At 35.2% G+C, this 22172-nt stretch overlaps 1 protein-coding gene across 1 annotated transcript; it reads left to right on the top strand.

Moving 5' to 3' along the window:
• Window positions 1–1017: 1017 nt before the first annotated feature.
• LOC138330137 (uncharacterized) lies at window positions 1018–16913 on the top strand. The gene is made up of 5 exons (XM_069277546.1): window positions 1018–1388; window positions 8572–8628; window positions 10695–10855; window positions 11143–11378; window positions 15558–16913. The coding sequence occupies exons 1-5, from the start codon at window positions 1307–1309 to the stop codon at window positions 15694–15696; spliced, it is 675 nt and encodes a 224-aa protein (XP_069133647.1). The 5' UTR covers window positions 1018–1306; the 3' UTR covers window positions 15697–16913.
• Window positions 16914–22172: the final 5259 nt, after the last annotated feature.

The raw sequence follows: 22172 nt of genomic DNA on the forward strand, positions 1-22172 counted from the left end.
AACATTGATACAGGAGAAGTTACATATCTAACATTGATACAGGAGAAGTTACATATCTAACATTGATACAGGAGAAGTTACATCTAACATTGATACAGGAGAAGTTACATATCTAACATTGATACAGGAGAAGTTACATATCTAACATTGATACAGGAGAAGTTACATATCTAACATTGATACAGGAGAAGTTACATATCTAACATTGATACAGGAGAAGTTACATATCTAACATTGATACAGGAGAAGTTACATATCTAACATTGATACAGGAGAAGTTACATATCTAACATTGATACAGGAGAAGTTACATATCTAACATTGATACAGGAGAAGTTACATATCTAACATGATCAGGAGAAGTTATACTAACATTGATACAGGAGAAGTTACATATCTAACATTGATACAGGAGAAGTTACATATCTAACATTGATACAGGAGAAGTTACATATCTAACATTGATACAGGAGAAGTTACATATCTAACATTGATACAGGAGAAGTTACATATCTAACATTGATACAGGAGAAGTTACATACTAACATTGATACAGGAGAAGTTACATATCTAACATTGATACAGGAGAAGTTACATATCTAACATTGATACAGGAGAATTACATATCTAACATTGATACAGGAGAAGTTACATATCTAACATTGATACAGGAGAAGTTACATATCTAACATTGATACAGGAGAAGTTACATATCTAACATTGATACAGGAGAAGTTACATATCTAACATTGATACAGGAGAAGTTACATATCTAACATTGATACAGGAGAAGTTACATATATTGATGAACAGGTCCTAGTCTGCAATACTCAATGTTATGCTGATAAGCGTTGTACATTGCTCAGCTGATCTCTCAGGTGCAACGGTAGCTCACGCCAATCAAGATTTGCAGAGCATGTTCAGAGCATGCGCAATAGGTAAAAGCTCCAAGCGTGTGATATGTATTCCCAGCTCAAATAAAATCGTGCGTGAAATTGAAATCATGTATGTATTAAAATGCCATCACGTCGCGTCAATTATACATTGGTATCTTAAAAGTGACGCTTGGTGTCGCATGAGCCTACCTGAACGGTTCCAGCACATGATGACCACATTTACCATATCAATGGGGATATAAGTGTACCTTCAAGTGATATTAAACTGACAATTACACATGCTAAATCCAGACAAATTGTCTTAAAGAAACATCGAAACGGTCTAATTAAGAAGAAAGGTCGACAAATTGAACTGTCGAGTTAGTAGTTGTTACTCTAAATCGGGTGCCGGACGTTTCTGTTTATAGAATATGTTAGCGTGGACCTCAAAGACACGGAACACTTTACTAAGATGTGTGTTTCTGTTTCCGATGTTATGGGAAATAGCAACAGGTAAGAGAAATTGCAGTTTATTTGTCTGTTGTCATAATTAACGAAGCTTTGACGCTATCTTTAACCGATCTTAAAGTTCACTGCCCTGCGAGAAAGATTAATGCTCGTTGTATGAGAACATTTTTAATGTTAATTGATTCATTATATTTTCCAGGATCTTATTTTATTTCAATCACATGTTTTGCGATTGAAAATGCATTTTGTAGGCAATGGTATGATGTTATATTTGCGTACGATTTTCTTGCCAACTTTATAATGCTATATCACTAGAGCATACAATAAGCTCTTCGTATATTTTTGCATTGATTTCGGAATCAATGAATTTTCATTGGTAGAACAACTTATCAAATATTATTGAATTTTAAAAGTCATCCCATTATTTCAGGAAATCCTTTATAACGTTTTTAGAAGATTTTTGTATTTAAAGCATGAAAATTTCTTTTTTGTGTGTAATTCTATTCATTAATGTTTTATAAAAAAAAGACTTGTGTAAAGAAGATGTGTAGTATGACTTGTACTCATTTCTGCACTTGAAAATAGCGACTTAATGTTCTATTTTATCTCACTTTATTTTCTTTCTGTATTTTTATTATTGTGTCCCTTGATACCTCGTTCGTCCTGGTGATCACAAATCGACTTAAGTCACATGTGTCTATAAAATGATAGCTGTTGCTCCATCGCAGCGCTGAACATTTTAAAGGAGTTGGTCGACTGATCTGTCACTCGTCAATATAATATGACAGCTAGGTTTATCCTAAGTGGTATTTTGGCAGGTAGTATGATTTAATGGGATAGCACTTTAAAGTAGGCAACAGTTTCGCTATCACATGGAGACACAAAAATATGTGTTTTACACAAGACACACATACTACATGCCGCATACAGGGAAGACAATCCTAAAAATATCTAAGCTTTAGGAAACCAGAGAGAAACCAAAATGAAGTAACAGAAATGAGCCTTAATATACCTCTAGGATTTCAAAGTTCTACCAGACAATCAAGAATCGCTATAAACATGCTCTAGTAAATCAAAAGATAAAGGGGATTGGAATTCATTTCGGATCTCCTCTAGTGATGTTCAGTCTCATCAATGTCACGTTTAACCTAAATCAAATAGTTTTTCTGAGTTTTCATAAAAAAGCTTTCATTCTCACATTTTAGTCAAGTTTAGTAATTATTTTTTAGCGAAATGGTTAAAAATAACAAATTTTGTATTTGGACAAAACATGAAGCACAGTGACCTTCCATTTTATGCAAGTTATAGAAAGAACAAACTTTTGTTTTCTTTTAAGCAGCAAAATTTTAGAAACACTAAGTCATCAAAACCCAACGTTGAACTGTTAAAAATAGTGAACATTTTGATCTTGACAATTTTGTATTCCATTTCCAATCTTTTTAATGAACTCCTATTATTAAAATCCACATATAAAAAGGTTAGTCTTAAGACAATTTTGACATCTCACCAGAATAGATTATTAAAACATTGTTAAATGTCTATCTCACTATTAAATTGATCCTGGCATGTCATTTCCAACATAACCAAACAAGTGGAATATACAATTTGGCAATAGGATAAATAACTATTCTTTACATTGTTGTAGGATAATTGACATTTCCTTCCATACGCAAAGGATACTTTCCATTTACTTACGTAGTTGAAGGATAACCCAGATTTCTTGCGTAGTGGAATGATAATTCACACTTACATACACTGTACATGAAGGATAATCAACACTTATTTTGTCAGTATACTTAATTCTATCAATCAAACAAACAAACAAACAAACACTGAAATATAATTCTTACTTTCTTGAATGACCAATTAAGATCAATTAACATATACAAACACTGCCGAAGGATACTTCACCATGCCCTGATTATCTAAATAATGCTTACATAGGAAAAGGGAGTCATAGATATCCGCGACAGGATCATCCCTATTTAATCTAATAATCAATGAGATTAAAGGGAGATACATGTATTATCACAGTCTAGATATTGATATCTAAATAAGGACAAGTAATATTTCTAATCCTCCTGATATCAATTTTCAATTCCAAATATACCTATAAAAGGAGATTAAACGATCACACACAATACTTATATATGTTATTACTTCTCACTTTCAATCAGGAAGGAACTTCACAGGTATTAAAAGTTTCATATTAAAAAAAGTCGTACGAAGCGGCGTCTACCTTGTTTTTCTTGTGCTTTATGTAAGTCAAATCTCTGTAACTCGAAGTCAACATGATCACGGTAAAACTTCGAGTTATCCGATTTGTTTTAGCTAAGATTCCTATTGTGAACTAATATTTGGAATCAACCAGATACTTCGAGTTATTTGTACATCGATATGAATGGGGTTAGATCTGACCTTACGGCTGGAAAACAGTGTTAACAATATATCTCTGAAGAACACGTGTATACATAGATCTGATCTATTCTTGCATGTTTCTGATTAGTCCGCTAAACCTGCCTATATTATTAGGCTTTTTTATTATTTTTTTTTTTTTTGCCTAATATATAGTCAGCTCGCGGTACCTCTTAAAAATGTGAAATCGTAGGCAAGATTTGGCCTACGCTACGTCAGCGGTATATTTCTAATATATCGTCCATGCAATACCGGGAAAACATACACATACCTATATATTGGGATCTTATGTACTCCACTGCCCCCATGTTACATCCCATTTATGAAATTAAACAACTCTGCACAATGAAATACTTCCGAGACCCTTCTATTTCACACATTTGTAATGGCCGCCGTATACACATTTAGTAGAGCAAACGTCAGCCAATCAACTTCGCTTCCGGTTTTATTTTTAAAAAAAAACCACGTGAAGTTGAAAGATAAACAAAATGCTAGCCAGTTAGAGTTTTTATAGTGAAATTATGGTCGATATACACGACATGTTGTCAAATATTCAAATTGAACACGACTATTGCTGGTACCGCATCACTTTCGCGATATTCACGTTGCATATACATGTAGCATATACACAGTTGAATTGTGTTTATCTTTCAACTACACGTGGTTTTTTTTAAAATAAAACCGGAAGCGAAGTTGATTGGCTGCCGTTTGCTCTACTAAATGTGTATACGGCGGCCATTACAAATGTGTGAAATAGAAGGGTCTCGGAAGTATTTCATTGTACAGAGTTGTTTAATTTCATAAATGGGATGTAACATGGGGGCAGTGGAGTACATAAGATCCCAATATATAGGTATGTGTATGTTTTCCCTGCATTGCATGGACGATATATTAGAAATATACCGCTGACGTAGCGTAGGCCAAATCTGGCCTACGATTTCACATTTTTAAGAGGTACTGCGAGCTGACTATATATTAGGCAAAAAAAAATAAAAAAAATAAAAAAGCCTAATAATATAGGCAGGTTTAGCGGACTAGTTTCCGATATAACAGGTAATACTCATTGATAATGAAAGGGTAAAGCTGATAAAACAGACTTTAATCATTGGACAATTTAGTCCAAAACAAAATCCTGTGTAAACTAAATCAAATACTGTGAACACGAAAAATTACGGTCGATTGATCGCGAAAATGTCTGGCTCTTTTAAGATTTTGTATTTATAATAAAAGTGTGAATGTGTATCTTACGAGAAAATAAGAATACCGTGAAAGTTTGAAGCATGCAAATCGAGAAAATATCCACGTTTGAATTATAGGATCGTAGGATATGATCAGACAAAGTAACCTAGTACAGTTAAAAACATTTACAAACAAACTTGCATACACTAACAGACGTAACAGAACATCTATAAAAAAATAAATAGAAAATACGTCATATAAAACACTTTTATACTGTAACAATACAAAGTCAAGCTAAGGAAACTGAATTGAAGTCGAATCCCAATAAACTTTAGTCAAAAACTACAGCCGACGTCATGGTCTGGTGATCCATTCTGCGTCTCTGTGAACCAGACGAATGTCGTTGTATAAACATACTGGTGTAAACAAACAAAAATAGCTCTGACGTATTTAGGTGCCGCCTTCAATCTAAGGGTATGGGTACGGATTTGAATAATTTCCAATTACCTGCTTACCTTCAAAACAATTGTTTTCTGTGGTATATAGAACCAAAGTCATTAGCGGTCATTGACATTGTCGCATTGTAATAAATACCATTTCCTTTTAGAAAGCCACAACTTTGCTGGTTGAGCGCATACGATATACACAAATAATAATCGAGAGTAGTCTCAACGATAATTTCAGAAGTGAATATTGCAAAAAAATGTTTGGCCCATAAATTAAGAAAGACGTTTGTTTGGAATAATGGGCATTAAACTATAAAGTATATGTCCGTTAAAAAACCAGAAGAAAAAACATTTGTTTTCCATACAAAACAATAGGCAAGTGATTATTTAGCGAAAATGTAGAACCAGATTTTTCATTTTAGAATATATCATTGTCTAGTGATACGACAACGGGAATTTGGCAGCAGGTCAAGTCTATATGTACACTTGCATTTACAATTGAAAAGTATGATGAATACATATATTATATGATAAATTGCCATTGACATTATAGCATATGACGCAATATTTCAATATGGAAAAATGATTTTTAAAATGTAGAAATATGCATTTAAATTCGTTGGTCATCGAAACGGTCAAGAAATCATGAGCATAAATATGTAAGTACCAATAACCCACTTATTACTGTATATTGAACACTTCATTGATTAACAGTCTGATATTAATGATGATGATTGTCAAGCTCTCTAACACGAAGTGTACCAGGTCAGGAGACGTTTAATAATTAATAACTTTTAATATATACACAGAAAATTAAGAAACATGCTTACATTTTTCTTCGAAGTTACTTAAGTACATCTGTATTTTCACTTTGGTTCTTTTTTATGACGTACACAATGCGCAATTTAACTTTGGTATAAAACAATACTGGAGAATATAATAAATAGTTTTCCATCCCGAAGAAAGGTATTGGATACCGAAATCCAATCAGCGTGAGTCTCGGCCTGCGGTTAAATACATGATCTAATGAATAAAGCAAGCACGACTCATGGGATGTATATAGTTCCATTACAGATAACCTTGGGCGAAGAGAGACCAGTAAGCACCGACCTGCCCGACGGTGGAAATAGTTGTAATGGGAAACTTTGACAAATATCCACCCCCGCACCGTACATAGCCGGCTCTAATGGATATCATTGCACATTTCCTAGCACGTGCTGCCGCGTGTTTGGAGTCAATCGAAAACAAATAGAAAGATTAATTGAATTAAGGTTGTGACATTAGGTGCTTTGAAGACTAAGATCACGACAGGCTAAGTGCGTGATGCAAGGTCAAGGTTAAGAGAGGTCTTGTGTGCCTTCAAGGTCGAGGCCAGCGCGTAATGTAAGGTCATGGTCAACAAATGCTCGTGTGCTCAAAAGTTCGCATCGATGCCAATGTTATTAACGAATTACAAGAAAACGAGCAATGACAACTAAGAGGATTCGATGTGTTTGGGTTTGTATGTGTGCCCGTGTGTTTAATCATTGTAAAATCAGATTTGTTGCACTGTATGTAATCCTGTAATGTTTCTGATGACCGTATGGTTTAAAGAAAGAATTGGAATTGGAATTGAAATTTGGGTCAAAATTGTCGCAAGGTCAATGTTTGAGTGTTTTGCAAAAACACTGTTTTAAAAAAGTTGTGTGGACAAGTTTGATATTCATACTCGTCGTTAACGGATTCAGAATTTTCAATTAAAATAGCTGTCAATGTCTATCCTGAATGCAAAAGTTAATTCTGTTTTAAATGACAATTAGCAGTGTGATGATAAATACGGATCTTTGTTCGCGTTTTGCTGGATATCTTAATATAATGTAGTGAAAAAAACATACCCACCAAATCACCAAATTAAAGCACCGCTAAAATATCCAGCTGTATGGTACATGATTAGAGACGTAATTTTACAGCTTTTGGTATTTATATCTTACTTTATCATATAAATCATATAAGTGTAAATGGCTCAGTGTGATAGGCATTTCTTCAATATAAAATACTGACTGAAAGGTATTAGTTCGATATCGAGATTGACGCAGCGGTCTCCGGCATACTACGTATATTTTTTCACAGCTGGACAGGCTTTAAACGAAGGATAGGCTGGTCAACGAAGTTTAATTATTTAAGGAAGTTCGTCATCAGTTTTATTTTCGGCTACATATATCCTATTGAAGACTGTGACAACAAAGCTTTTATATAAATACACTTATCGTTAACGTTTTTCCTGTAGCCGCTAATTGATACAGAAATATATCGTTTCGTATTGTTTAATATTTTTCTATATAAACGGTCAATTACACACAGATTTATATGAATTAATAAAGACCGTAAATAAAAAGTAAAAAAAATATTAAAAAGAAAGGGAAAAAGTATAAAAACACCATACAAATCTTTTGACTAAAGTCGGTGCATTGTGTTTCGAAAAATCTATATTTCTAACCTTCTTTCATTTCTTTTTATATATATATCAATAATCAGCAACTTAAAGAGAAAACAAATGTGATTAAAATATAAAACATTACGTCAGTCGGGATGAATAAGGTATGATCCCAATGTATAAACGGGAAGGGGGCGCTTATAGAGCGATCTTCGATTATTATGTACCATGTAAATATATAAATAGTATGAATCCATGGTTGTAACTATTGAACTATCACTACTATAGTCATAAACAGTGCATTAAAACATTGTCGATTGTTGGTAGTATCTGTCGGAGGGACAGTGTAGTGTTAGTCTCACATTAACAGTTCATTAAATCAAAACGATCTAGTAACAAACCATCGATTATAGCCATCATATAAGTGGCGGTCATGCTTGAATGATAAACACGGGTTAAAGTGCGATCCGCAATATAACAGACATAAAAACAGAGTTTACTAAAACTAACCATCAGGGTGGCTAAAATTAGATACAGCGGCTGAAAGCATGACGTCACGAGCTTTGTCGCGTCTTTGGACATTTGGTGATATAGGACGAAGTTCGGCACTTTCGAGCCACATAAATCAGACGGTTGCTCGTAAAACAATGGAAATGGTCGGTCCACTTACACTTATATATATAACGGCACCGGGGACAGCGCGAGTGGTTTGTCACATACAAAGTCATGTACTGTGCTTATTCCCCTAATATCTTAGTTTTCATCTTAATTTCAGGAATAGTAGCAGAAAAACTGAAAAAGGACACATCTTCTAATCTTTTAATTATGAATGGTAAGTAAACGTATAACGATTCTTTTTTGTTTTCCAATCTAGTTATCCAGTTATAAAGCAATTCGTAAAAAAATATATGCCTGTTCTTTCTTTCTTTTCATTTTTCTTGATTAATATTCTTGATTTTTTCCATTTTTCAAATTATTACCGTAGCTTGGTATTGAACATGAAATTCGTGATCATTTAAAAAGTAAATGTTTCGAACACATTGAAGTGTAGTTAACATGTTATACAATACATGTATGTGAAGTAAGGAGCGATAGGAACTTCATTGGTCGCGTTCCAAATTATAATTATCATAATTTTGCTAGGACTTCAAAATTATTGATTACTACTTATAAATGTTTTATTTCTAAAGATATATATGACATGAATGAATCTGAAAATTGTTTTATTACATTACAGTTCTAAATCATTTTTATAAATTTATTAATAGATTTTACGTGGATGATGTGATGTAAATAGTTTTTCCCTGTTTGCTAAGGATGATGTGTATAGTTTTTCTGTGAACGGCGACATTATAATGTGTATTTTTTTCTTCTGATCGACGCGAGTAGGCTGTGATTACCTTTCCTTTGTTCAATATTGCAGTATCGTGTATAATCGTCGTTTTTTCATCTGTTTGATGTCAGGTGTATTTTTCTAACCGATGACAATATGCTTTGTATTTTAGATAGATTAAAATATCATCATACATAGTAGTAGCTTTCCTCTGTTCGACGACAGTATCACATGTTTCGTTTTCCAATGACAGACAACAGTATGACAGGTATCATTTTCCTCTGACAGACGATTGTATGATGTGAATAACTCTCCTCTGTTCGATGACACGAGTCTCTTTAATTTATCAGATGAAAGTATGATATGTATCGCTTTCCTCAGTTTGGTGGCATCATGATGTGTATCTCTTTCCTCTGTTACATGACAGTGTGGTGTGTATTGACAGTACATATAACGTTTTCCTCTGACAGATGACAGTATCATATTCATCTGATCAATGAAATTATGAATAGTTATTATTTCCTCTGACCCACGATAGTACTTGTATTATATGTACATACTTATATTCCTTTGTCCGATGAAGTATGACGAGTATAAATTTCCTCTATTAGCAGTTTGATGTGTATTGATAGTATCATCGTTTCCTCTGACAAATCTGAATGTGACGGGTTATCGCTTTTCGCTGAACAATAAGAGTATAATTTGAATCGATTTCATCTGACCAATGAAATGTTTGTGTAAATCACTTTCCTCTATCCAAAGTCATTATTTCATCGTTTTCCTTTCACCGATGACAGCATAACGTGTATAGTTTCGTCTCTTCGATGACCATATGCATATGTGTATTTTCCTCTATTCGGTGTCAGTATATGTGTTTTCTTTTGTCTGACCGGTGAGAATATGACGTGTACAGTTTTTCTCTGGTGAGAATATGATGTGTTTTTCTCTGACCAATGACAGTAATATATATATCGTTATCCTCTTATCAACGACAGCATGATGTGTATCGTTTTTCTCTGACCGATGACGTTACAATGTATATCGTTTTTCTCTGTTCGATGATAGTATGTTTTTCTACCTTCTAACTGATGACAGCATGATGTATATCGCTTTCTCTGTCCGATGACAATATGATGTTCACCATTTCTCTTTAAAAAATGACAGCGTATTGTGGGTATATACAAGCATATCTTCGGATTGATGACAGTACATGTATAACGTTTTATCCTTTTCGTCTGATCGATGACTGTGATTTGAATCAATGTCTTCTGAAAAAAAGACAATTGATGACGTGATTCGCTTTCGTGCGACAGATAGCCTTGCGATCAGATTGTTAATGTTCTTCAGTTGACAATGTTTGGTAAACTTCAGTTTGAAAGGTTAACTGACCCAGTATTCAAATGTACGAGTACCTAATTCTCATCGAGATCATATTTAACCCCCCCCCCCCCCCATCCCCAGGGTTCAGAGAAATACTTCTTTATTCACACGATGTTATCCCCATCCCTGGGGTTCAGATAACTACTTCTTGTTCGCACCATGATATTCGTGTTGATTTCTTTCAGCTTTAGCAGACCTTATACGTAGACCTCTATATACTATACAACCAGAAAGCAGACGCGAGAGACTTCGAGGGATCTACACACACTTAAAATACCATCCAGTGCTCATGGAGAGGAGGCTACATGTTGGCTCACACCCCCCTCAGACACAACTAGATACTCAGGTAAATGGCGCTCACTTTACTACTTCTTATACCCCATATACTCCCGACACACCAACAGAGATTTCAGGCATAAGACGTTAGGAACCCACGTAAAGAAATGGTTCATCGACATGCAAATGACAGAACCAAAAACATTTTGATATATATCTTATACTATCATCTTTCATATCACATATCCCTGAGCCTCAAAACTTTCCCTTTGCCCATCCAAAAATAGTTGAGTCTTTGTTTGATATTGCAACTGAACCTGTTTCCATTTTAACCCGATACCCAATTGGATCTTACAGAAGCGAGACGGTTCGTTCGTGCCGGGGATGGCCCAGCCTGCATGTCCATATAACACAGATTGGCGTCTTATCTACCAGGCCAAGGATATCAACGACTCGGACGTGGAGGTATTCCAGCCCACGGGCTCCGATATATCAGGACGACAGTGGTTCTACACAGTGACATGTGATACAGATCTCCTAAAACTAGAAAATCCAGGTTGTAATAACTGCTGCCGGGGAGTAAATAACCGCAGGTAGGTATTCCACCAGTAGAGGTATAACATGTTATCTCTAAGGGTTTTACAAAACCGCAGGTAGGTGATCAACATGTAGATGTTACAACATGTTATCTCAAAGGATCTTACAAAACCGCAGGTAGGTGATCCACCGGTAGAGGTTACAACATGTTATCTCAAAGGGTCTTACAAAACCGCAAGTAGGTATTCCACCAGTAGAGAAACAACATGTTATCGCATGTAGGTGATCCAAATGTAGAGTTTACAACATGTTATCTCAAAGAGTCTTACAAAACCGCATGTAGGTGATCCAAATATAGAGTTTACAACATGTTATCTCAAAGGTTCTTACAAAACCGCAGGTAGGTATTCCACCAGTAGAGGTACAACATGTTACCTCAAAGGGTCTTACCAAACCGCATGTAGGTGATCCAAATGTAGAGTTTACAACATGTTATCTCAAAGGTTCTTACAAAACCGCATGTAGGTATTCCACCAGTAGAGGTTACAACATGGTATCTCAAAGGGTCTTTCAAAACCGCAGGTAGGTGATCCACCAATAGAGATTACAACATGTTATCTCAAACGGTCTTACAAAACCGCAGACAGGTGATCCACATGTAGAGGTTACAACATGTTATCTCAAAGGGTCTTACAAAACCACATGTAGGTATTCCACCAGTAGAGGTTACAACATGGTATCTCAAAGGGTCTTACAAAACCGCAGGTAGGTGATCCACCAATAGAGATTAGAACATGTTATCTCAAACGGTCTTACAAAACCGCAGACAGGTGATCCACATGTAGAGGTTACAACATGTTATCTCAAAGGGTCTTACAAAACCACAGGTAGGTATTCCACCAGTAGAAATTATAACATGTTATCTCAAAGGGTCTTACAAAACCACATGTAGGTGATCCACCAGTAGATATTATAACATGTTATCTCAAAGGGTCTTACCAAACCGCATGTAGGTGATCCAAATGTAGAGTTTGCAACATGTTGTCTCAAAGGGTCTTACAAAACCGCAGGCAGGTGATCATCCGGTAGAGGTTACAACATGTTATCTCAAAGGGTCTTACAAAACCGCAGGTAGGTATTCAACCAGTAGAGTTAAAACATTTTTTCTCAAAGGGTCTTACCAAACCGCATGTAGGTGATCCAAATATAGAATTTACAACATGTTATCTCAAAGAGTCTTACAAAACCGCATGTAGGTATTCCACCAATAGAGGTACAACATGTTATCTCAAAGGGTCTGAAAAAACCGCAGGTAGGTATTCCACCAGTAGAGGTACAACATTCTCAAAGGGTCTTACCAAACCACATGTAGGTGATCCAAATGTAGAGTTTACAACATGTTATCTCAAAGGGTCTTACAAAAGCGCATTTAGGTATTTATTCCACCAGTAGAGGTTACAACATGTTATCTCAAAGGATCTTACAAAACCGCATGTAGATATTCCACCAGTAGAGGTACAACATGTTATCTCAAAGGGTCTTACAAAACCGCAGGTAGGTATTCCACCAGTAGATTTACAAAATGTTATCTCAAAGGGTCTTACAAAACCGCAGGTAGGTGATCCGCCAATAGAGGTTACAACATGTTATCTCAAAGGGTCTTACAAACCGCAGGTAAGTGATCCACCAGTAAAGGTTACAACATGTTATCTCAAAGGGTTTTACAAAACCGCAGGTAGGTATTCCACCAGTAGAGGTACAACATGTTATCTCAAAGGGTCTTACAAAACCGCAGGTAGGTGATCCACCAATAGAGGTTATAACATGTTATCTCAATCCAGGTAGGTGATCCACCAGTAGAGGTTACAACATGTTATCTCAAACGGTCTTACAAAACCGCAGGTAAGTGATCCATCGGTAGAGGTTACAACATGTTATCTCAAACGGTCTTACCAAACCGCAGGTAGGTGATCCACCAGTAGATTTTACAACATGTTATCTCAAAGGGTCTAACCAAACCGCAGGTAGGTGATCCACCAGTAGAGATTATAACAGGTTATCTCGAAGGGTCTTGCCAAATCGAAGGTAGGTGATCCACCAGTAGAGATTATAACATATTATCTCAAAGGGTCTTGCCAAACCGCAGGTAAGTGATCCACCAGTAGAGGTACAACATATTATCTCAAAGGTTCTTACAAAACCGCTGGAAAGTGATCCACCATTGGAGATTACAACATGTTATCTCAAAGGGTCTTACAAAACTGCAGGGAGATGATCCACTATTAGAAATTACAACATGTTATCAGGTTCTTACAAAACCGCAGGTAGGTGATCAAACTGTAGAGTTTACAACTTGTTATCTCAAAGGGTCTTACAAAACCGCAGGTAGATGATCCACCAGTAGAGATTATAACATGTTATCTCAAAAGGGTCTTGCCAAACCGCAGGTAGGTGATCCACCAGTAGAGATTATAACATGTTATCTCATAGGGTCTTACAAAAAGGCAATAAGTACTTACTTTTCAAGATTAAACTGTGTTGTTGAACTGCTACGGCATCCTTGGACTTCCATCATGGTTCATTACGTACATCTTTTTCACACAAAAAACCTTCTATCGTATAACATGACTCAAGTCCTAAAATGTAGCGACAATATTAAGATCTAATAAAAAGAATATAGAACAGTGTGGGAGATGTTAGAAAAGGTATAGAACAGTGAAGATGTCATATTTAAAACGGTTGATACACAGTAGTGGATTTATAAAGCATGAAGATGACCAGCCAGAGCAAATGTTTGGCCGAAGAAAAAAAAAATGCGGGAGTCATTTCAAGATATGTTATTTACTTTTATTCAATTATCATTTCAAAATTTGTAAATTTCAAAATTTGTAAAATTTGTAAGATTTCAAAATTTGTAAGATTTCAAAATTTGTAAGATTTCAAAATCTATCTGAAGGGGCGACTTAAAGCAAAACATATTTTTTTAATCGCGAAGGCCAACTTAGAATAGAAGGGTAAAATGGCCTAAGTTTCCGCCAAAGCAATCGCTGGTCATGACATTATATCTGAACCGATGTAGTTCTAACTAATATTGGTACGAAAGTGTATAGTCTTACTTTGACAAATGCTAACCATCTACCTTCACCCACGCCTTGCAATGTCAATTAAATATAGATAGGTACAACTCTGCTTTAAAAGTGGGATAGCCTTTACACGACGGATTCCGAAAAACACAATTAAACAAACATATTACTTCCAGCATGATACTTTGACCTATGTATACTTTAAAAGTTTGTATACGAAAAATCACTGACATGGCTTTTTTGGTTTAGTGGTAAATATCAAACGAAATTCAAACTCTTTCAGGGTCATATAGTGTTCGATGCTCGATATATTTTCCCCAAAAGTAGCTTGACACTTCAGTCAGCAGAGGTCAACTTTCATGATCTCGACAATATTGTACCCTACTCGGTATTATTAAACCTAGGTTAGTGCGCTACCGAGAATGATGAGGCTCAGCGATCGAAGTGACACCACTACGCACAAAAAACGTAACAAGAACGGTTGTTTTGGGAATATTAAAGTGTTTAAAGCAAGTCACAAATAATGATTTTTAAATCACCTAATGAAATTTTGGCCCTATTGTTTTGACACCAATAAGAAAATGTACATAACACCATAAATTGCCAATACATTCAATTCCAAAACATGCCTTGAGTATAGTTTGTGATACAGTATCATGGTATAGTTGTTGGAAAGGTTGTATGTCTAATCGTATTTAACGGTAATATTGAATTCTCGGCATGTAGAGCTAATTTGGTGAGAACTTTATGACATTTTGGAGCAGCTATTATCTTCCTATCAGGTTACTAAGAGGAAAACATGCTCACATTTTACAGCAAACATGGGGAATAATTTAAGTTGCGGAATGTACCGATAATTCAAACACCAAAAAATATTCATAGGAAAACAAAAATAAAATCGTACAGCATTTTGGGGTGCCTAATTTCAACAGATAAAATAATGATAATGTCTACTTTCAAAAAACTAATATTGAAGACTTATTTGCTTTTTACGAAAAACTAGTGAAATGGATATCTTAGAATTTCTTATATTTTTATCATCGTTACAAAACTGTGTTATTATAAATAGACATCTGTATGGTAGCTGAGTACACACATGGAAAATAAAAATATATAATTCTTGCCATCACGTTAATTTCTTTTTGTCCTCAGGTACGCATCTAGATGTCTGCCTAAAAAGTCCTTTGTTATGGCCCTCGTACGCCTCTCCCCAGAAGCGGCTTTTGACTGGAATTGGATCCAACTAACGACCAGCTGTAGCTGTGCTGTGTCCCCGGTATCCGGGACATAGTCCGTCCGAGAACGAACTGTTTACCAGATCACCAGCAGTTGGTAAAACACTATACAGTGGACTCAGAATGATAACCATTGTCATTGGAATCGCTGCATTTCAAAACGAACAAAACATGAATTTCGATTTCAATAAGAATTATACTCATCGTATATTTTTAAACTTGTCAATTTAACCTCAAATCGGAACACAGTGGTTTAGATTGAGGAAAAAGGATTTTTCAGGATTTCCACCTCTTAATTTGCGAATGTTTATAAATTTCATATTTGTATTTTCTACTATAATCTTGTAAATATGTAGAAGATCAATGTAAACAGAATCGTTGGTGACCCTCGTCCATTGTTCCGCGATATAAAAATAGTAGGCCTATAGACTAGTGTTATGGCTTGATTTGATATTTCAACATAACTTTCCTGTTCCGATTTGGTATTTTCACTGGTTTTTTTTCCTCTCTTGTTTTTGGTATCGACTTCCTGGTCTCTTTTCGTTGATATTCAGCATTGCTTCCTTCTCTACTTTTGGCGTTGTTTCATTTGCAGTCTTGTTTGGTATCCCTAGTCTCGTTTTGGTATCTAGTCTCGGTTTGGAATCCGTGGCAATTTCTGGCCTCGCTTTGACTAACTTTTCTTATCTCCTATGTAAGCTTCCTTTTAACATTTCATTGAAGATGAATTCAATCGCTTTTTGGTATGCAACAATCGTTATCCGATCTAGTTTTGGTGTTGCATTTTAGTTTTGCTTTCTTTTACGTTTTTGAAAATAAACACCTCCCAAATGTAAATACAAATAGATCTTAATGAAAATGACCACGGTAAATGGACAATTATAGGCCTACTGTATTTTTGTGTTCAAGCAATTTTTCTTTTAACTTCTCATTCTATAAAGTTTATTCCATGTTACAAAATGTTATCAGTTACCATGCAACCAGCCATCCTAAACAGTCCCGAAAGTCTATTGTCAATGTTATCGGCTATTTGGTAAGCTTGGCCTCGACTTCCTGGCAAGGTTTCCGGTCCGTTGGCTGCTTTTGAGGAACTTTAGTGTTTCTTTTAGTATCGCTGAGATATTTTGTCGCTCGATGTTGTGTGCGTTTGGGGTTTTCTACACTTTGGTTCTAGGGGGAACAACTCGATCTCGTATTTACCATAATGTATATGAAGACGTATTTTATTTCTAGCGATGGTGTTACTTTTTAAAATAAATGTTAGTGGAGAAATTATGTTTGTTTTTCCTCAATTAAAATTTTGAAAAAAAACTATGACACTTACCAGAAAGTTTAAGTTTGAACATATTTTGTTGCATTAATTAATTACAACTTATATACACACCCTTTCCACAATATGGTACAAAATATACAAGTATACGCAAATTGTCCAGAGAGAGAGAGAAAGAGAGGGGAGAGGGAGAGAGAGAGAGAGAGGTGGGGAGGGGGAGAGGGTTGTAACTTATGCTATCAATACTAGTATATAAGTATTACACAATTAAGTAAATTAACAATACATGACTGAGAATGAAGCTATAAAATATAAAATATAAAAGTGGCCACAATTGGACTGTAGTCTCATTCGTGTCTCACAATACAAAATGTTCGTCTCATTCCTGATTATCCTTCTGTCTTTGTCACACCGGTCCTTCCACGTTTCCATAAACATTCCTCTTAGTACCAACTGGGCCACCTCTATATTAAAACTTTTATAACATTAACATTGGTTCAGAATTACAATAATACTAGCATAAATCATTTTTATGAGATACCTAACAAAATGAAATTTAAAATGAAATTAAAGTTACGTATATTTTGCAGTAGACTTGGTTTCAAAATCTATGACTGGCTTTAATGAAATTTTGCACATGTAGAAATATTTCAGAGTTTGAGTCGCTAGATAAATTTTCATTTCCAAAAAAAGCAGATCTAAGTCGCATGCTACATCTAAATTCATGCCATTTAGGCGTTCCAAAAGTATGTTTCTCTCTATACTACATCGACTACATTTGAAAAAGAAGTGATAAACATTTTCGCAAATATGCCCACAAGTACAGCATGGGGTTTTCACAAGGTTTACCCGGAATAAGTCATAATTAAGAGCACTGCACTGGTGTCTAAGCTTCGTATGTATAATATTTAATTTGCGATCCCCAAAGTAAGAAGGAGAAGATACAACCTCAGGTTTCAGAGAATTTTTAAAGATACCTAGCGAGACTGATGACTTTATAGTACTGTCAAGGTCATTCCAAGAACGAAGTGTAGAGGGTAGAAAGGAAGAAATGGTTGATGAAAGTCTGAAAAAGGGTATTCTGTAGTCATCTCTGTTTCTCAACTGATAGCCAGCCTGCTCATTTACAGTGGAAGGAAGTAAAGAAGAAAGATAGTCTGGAGTCTGAAGTGTGTGCATTTTGTAAAGAAGATGGAGTTTTTTTTCTTTTCCGTCTGGAAGATAAGGATTCTAAACCAGTTTCAAAATTTAAAGAATCTATACTAGAGTAAGATGGAAGACCCGTTATAATTCTAGCAGCTTCGCGTTGAGCTTTTTCTAACTTTTCTGACTCAGAATTTGAGCAGCCATCCCATAACTCGCATGCATATTCTAAAACCGGTAAGATGAAAGCACGTTATATTCTTAACAAAGCATCTCGGTTTAATAAAAAATTCAATTTTCTCATAACATTTATTTTCTTCATCACCGACATATATATTGCTTCCACATGATCCCCCCCACTTGACACTAGAGCTGATAATAACACCCAAATGCTTATGCTGATCTGTAAAATCCAAAATATTTCCATCAAATTCTAATTCTACAATTTCGTCAATATAATTACTGTTAGAGATAAAAAGAACATCAGTTTTATCGGGATTTAAAGATACCAACTAAGTGTTTGCCCAAATGTTCAAGGATTCTAGGTAATTGTTTAAGATGGTCTGAATTTCAAGACAGGAAGAAGATGAGCATTGAAGAGAAGTATCATCTGCAAAAAGGCGGGACGCAGAAACAAAGACATCAGCAATATAGTTTATATATATCAAAAACAATAAAGGACCTAGGATAGACCCTTGTGGAACCCCAGCATCAATGGTACCTAATCTCGAAAACGACTCATTTACACAAACTTTTTGCTTCCTTTGATATAAATAGTGCTTTAACCAAACTAATAATTCGCCTCCTATACCATAGGATTTTAACTTTACGAACAACCCGTTATGCCACACCCGATCAAATGCTTTTGAAATATCACAAAAGACATATATGTTTTCTTTCTTCTAGGGATAAACATATATTATGGTACATTTCAATTAACTGGTAAACAGTAGAATGGCCTGGCAGAAAACCAGATTGGTATCTATAAAACAAAGAATTATCGATGAAATAATTGAAAATATGTTTAAATATAACACGTTCAAATACCTTGCCAACAGATGACAGAAGGGATATTGGACGATAATTAGACGGAGAATGCCTTTCACCTTTTTAAAGGGACAATTCAGTGAGGCTAATTCGTTACATAACCATGAAGCAAAATATGACATAAATGTATTGTTCTACATTCCTTATGAAACATATGAAAAGAAATAGTGACAAATTCCACAACATTGTTGAGTATTTTGATTAATACCATTGAAATTCCAAATCGTTGATCAATACGATTACATAATGTAAGCAGGTACAACATGTAAGCTGTACCCTTACCCGAGTCAAAGTCACGCACGTTAAACAAATGCAATACATAACCACTGAGGAGTTGATAAAATTATTTCTAGACAAGAACGTGCATCTAATAATGTTAACACAACTGTAAGAGCGTTTTTAGTAGTTCTAGACAAAAAATTCTTTATTACACAGGCTAGGGTCAGGGTTCGGCATACAAGGCTATGTGTAATGGCGATTGAACATTTCACATACATTTGACTACTGTGGGCTTTTCTGACATATCACAGTTAAACCAACTAATCTAATTACCATTAGAACTGATTTGTTTCCGAAATATGTGCAAGTATTTATGCACTCTTTGATCGAATTGTCCCTTTAAACAAAGGCATAACAACTGCCAATTTCCAAAGTTTTGGATAGATACCGGAAGACATTGACATATTGAATAGTATCTCTAGTGGCTTACAAATAGTTTTAAACATTTTTCAACATATGGTGACTAATGTCATCACGACCTGAGGCCTTGTCGAGCTTTAGTATTTGCAGTATTTGCAGTACGTCTCTAATTTCCGAGTAATTTTGTTCTTTGATCAATAATAGGAATAGGAGTGTTGTAAGCCTAGTAATGCTACAGAAATATTTGATTTTGATCATCATCACTTGTTATTATATTTCCAGTGACTGGGTCTACTAGAGTTGGTATGGACTGTGATGTTCCACTAGAGTTTAGAAGACGTTTAATTAACTTCCAGTAAGCCTTTGGGTCGGAAGAGAAGTAATTATCAATGATACCGTGAACATTTTCATAAAAAACCGACTGTACTTTTTCATATTATTAACTTTATTTCGTTGTCTTATAAAATTTTGAATGTCTTCAGGACGGTTTGATTTTTTAGCTATCGTATGTAACCTGTCTCGAATTCTAATGTTTCTCCTTAGTTCAGAAGTCATCCAAGGTTTGTCGCAGGGCCTAATAATAACAGTTTTTGATGGTATACACGATGAAACAAAGTCTAAAAAACATTTGTAAAAGTTTCACAAGCATTGTCTACAGAACCACTACTTAGCAAAGAGTCATTCCAGTCGTATTGAGAAATAAGATTATTCAACTTTGCAAAATCGGCTCTTTTATAAAACCAGACTTTCCGCCTATATACGAATTTAAAAACACATGGTAATGTAATACAAACAATACAACCTTCGTGATCACTAACTGATCTATCAATATTTATTATAGAAGAGTCAATGTAAGATATAGACTCACTAAGAATAACTGGGACAAGCAAACTAGATCTAGTATGACCGATACGTGTAGGTTCAACTATTACGTTTGTTAGACTAAAATAACTCATAATATCCAAGAAAACATGGTTTGGAGCAACTGTTAGCAAATCTACATTAAAATCACCAGTCAAGATAAGGTTCGATGACAAATCGAGAGCATTTTGTATAGAAAATAGCAGATTATCCCAAAACGGCGAAACAGAATTTTCCGGTCTATATACAGTACAAATAATAAAAGTGACCTGCTGCAAAGTGATTTGTATCCAAATTACTTCATCTCCATGGAATTCTAGGTTTTCTAGACGGCTTACTTTCAACAATTTGTTAACATACACAATAACTCCACCTCCCGATGAGTTTATATCATGTCTAAAGGGTGCATGGACACCCGTTATAAGAATATCATCAGAACTAAGAATATACATATATAGTAAAAAAAATCGCTTGCGCGCTGTAGTATGGCTTAGTTTTCAATGTACGACATTTTTTTTTGAGGGGGTGGGGGGCAATTATTGAAAAATAATCAAACTGAAAACATGTTTAGGCATGATCTCTATGAAACTAAAGAAGTTAAAACATAAAATTTTTGACGGCTGTGGCTGCCATCTTTGATTTCAGGTCAAATTCAAGAATAAGCCATGAACAGTTGCTGACTGAATACCACCAGCCCTCAATCTCTGGGAAGCAAGTTTGAAATCCCCATGTGGCAGCTGGGTGATACTCAGGGACCTAAATCTCTTATTCTAACACTCATTTCATCTAACAAAATTTGATCACACTTTTAATTTTAAAGCTTTAAGTAAAATTTATTATTAACTTGTCAACAGGTCTGCAAATGGATTGCGTCGGCACCATTAACCATTATGCACTTGTGAGACAAGTCTGGAGTGTAAATTATGAATATGCTCACAAATTGAAATTGTATTTATGAAGTTTGTTGTACTGCAGCTAAAAATATTAATAGTTGGCCCAAGAGAAATTTATCGGATTGCACAGAAATAAATTTCTCATTTTAGTATTGGCATCCTTGATACTCCATGTGTTCAATCACATATGATCTCTACACCCCTGGACTACTGGAGGCAACAGAACAGAACAGATGCAGTAAAAAGAACCCTATAGAGGTACATTGTAGTTGACTGTGTGGCTTTGAAGTAAGGTATGTCCTCTCTGTAGTCTTCAAATGAAGTTTTTGCAGGCCTGTAATTGGTTCAGATTTTTTCCTTTGAGCTGCCTTCAGTTTTGCTATGAGATAGTCCAGATGTGTAGAGATCATAAGTGATCGGAACCCCTTGAGTATCAAGGATGTAGTAATGGTGACTTGACCTTCTAAACAATCTAAAGCAAGCTTAGGATGGTGTCTAGAAGTTTGAGTTCAACCAAAGGGAGGGAACTCAATTTATTACACAGAAACAAAATATATATTACTTGAAACAATGACCATGACCTTTGCCCTTCAGACCTAAAAACAATCCCAAGTAACTGCCCTGATAGTAGAGAAATGTCCATTTTTTTTTTAAATCAAAGATCTTGACCTTTGACCTT

This window comes from Argopecten irradians, chromosome 1 (assembly GCF_041381155.1).
Source record: "Argopecten irradians isolate NY chromosome 1, Ai_NY, whole genome shotgun sequence".
NCBI classification, from domain to species: domain Eukaryota; kingdom Metazoa; phylum Mollusca; class Bivalvia; order Pectinida; family Pectinidae; genus Argopecten; species Argopecten irradians.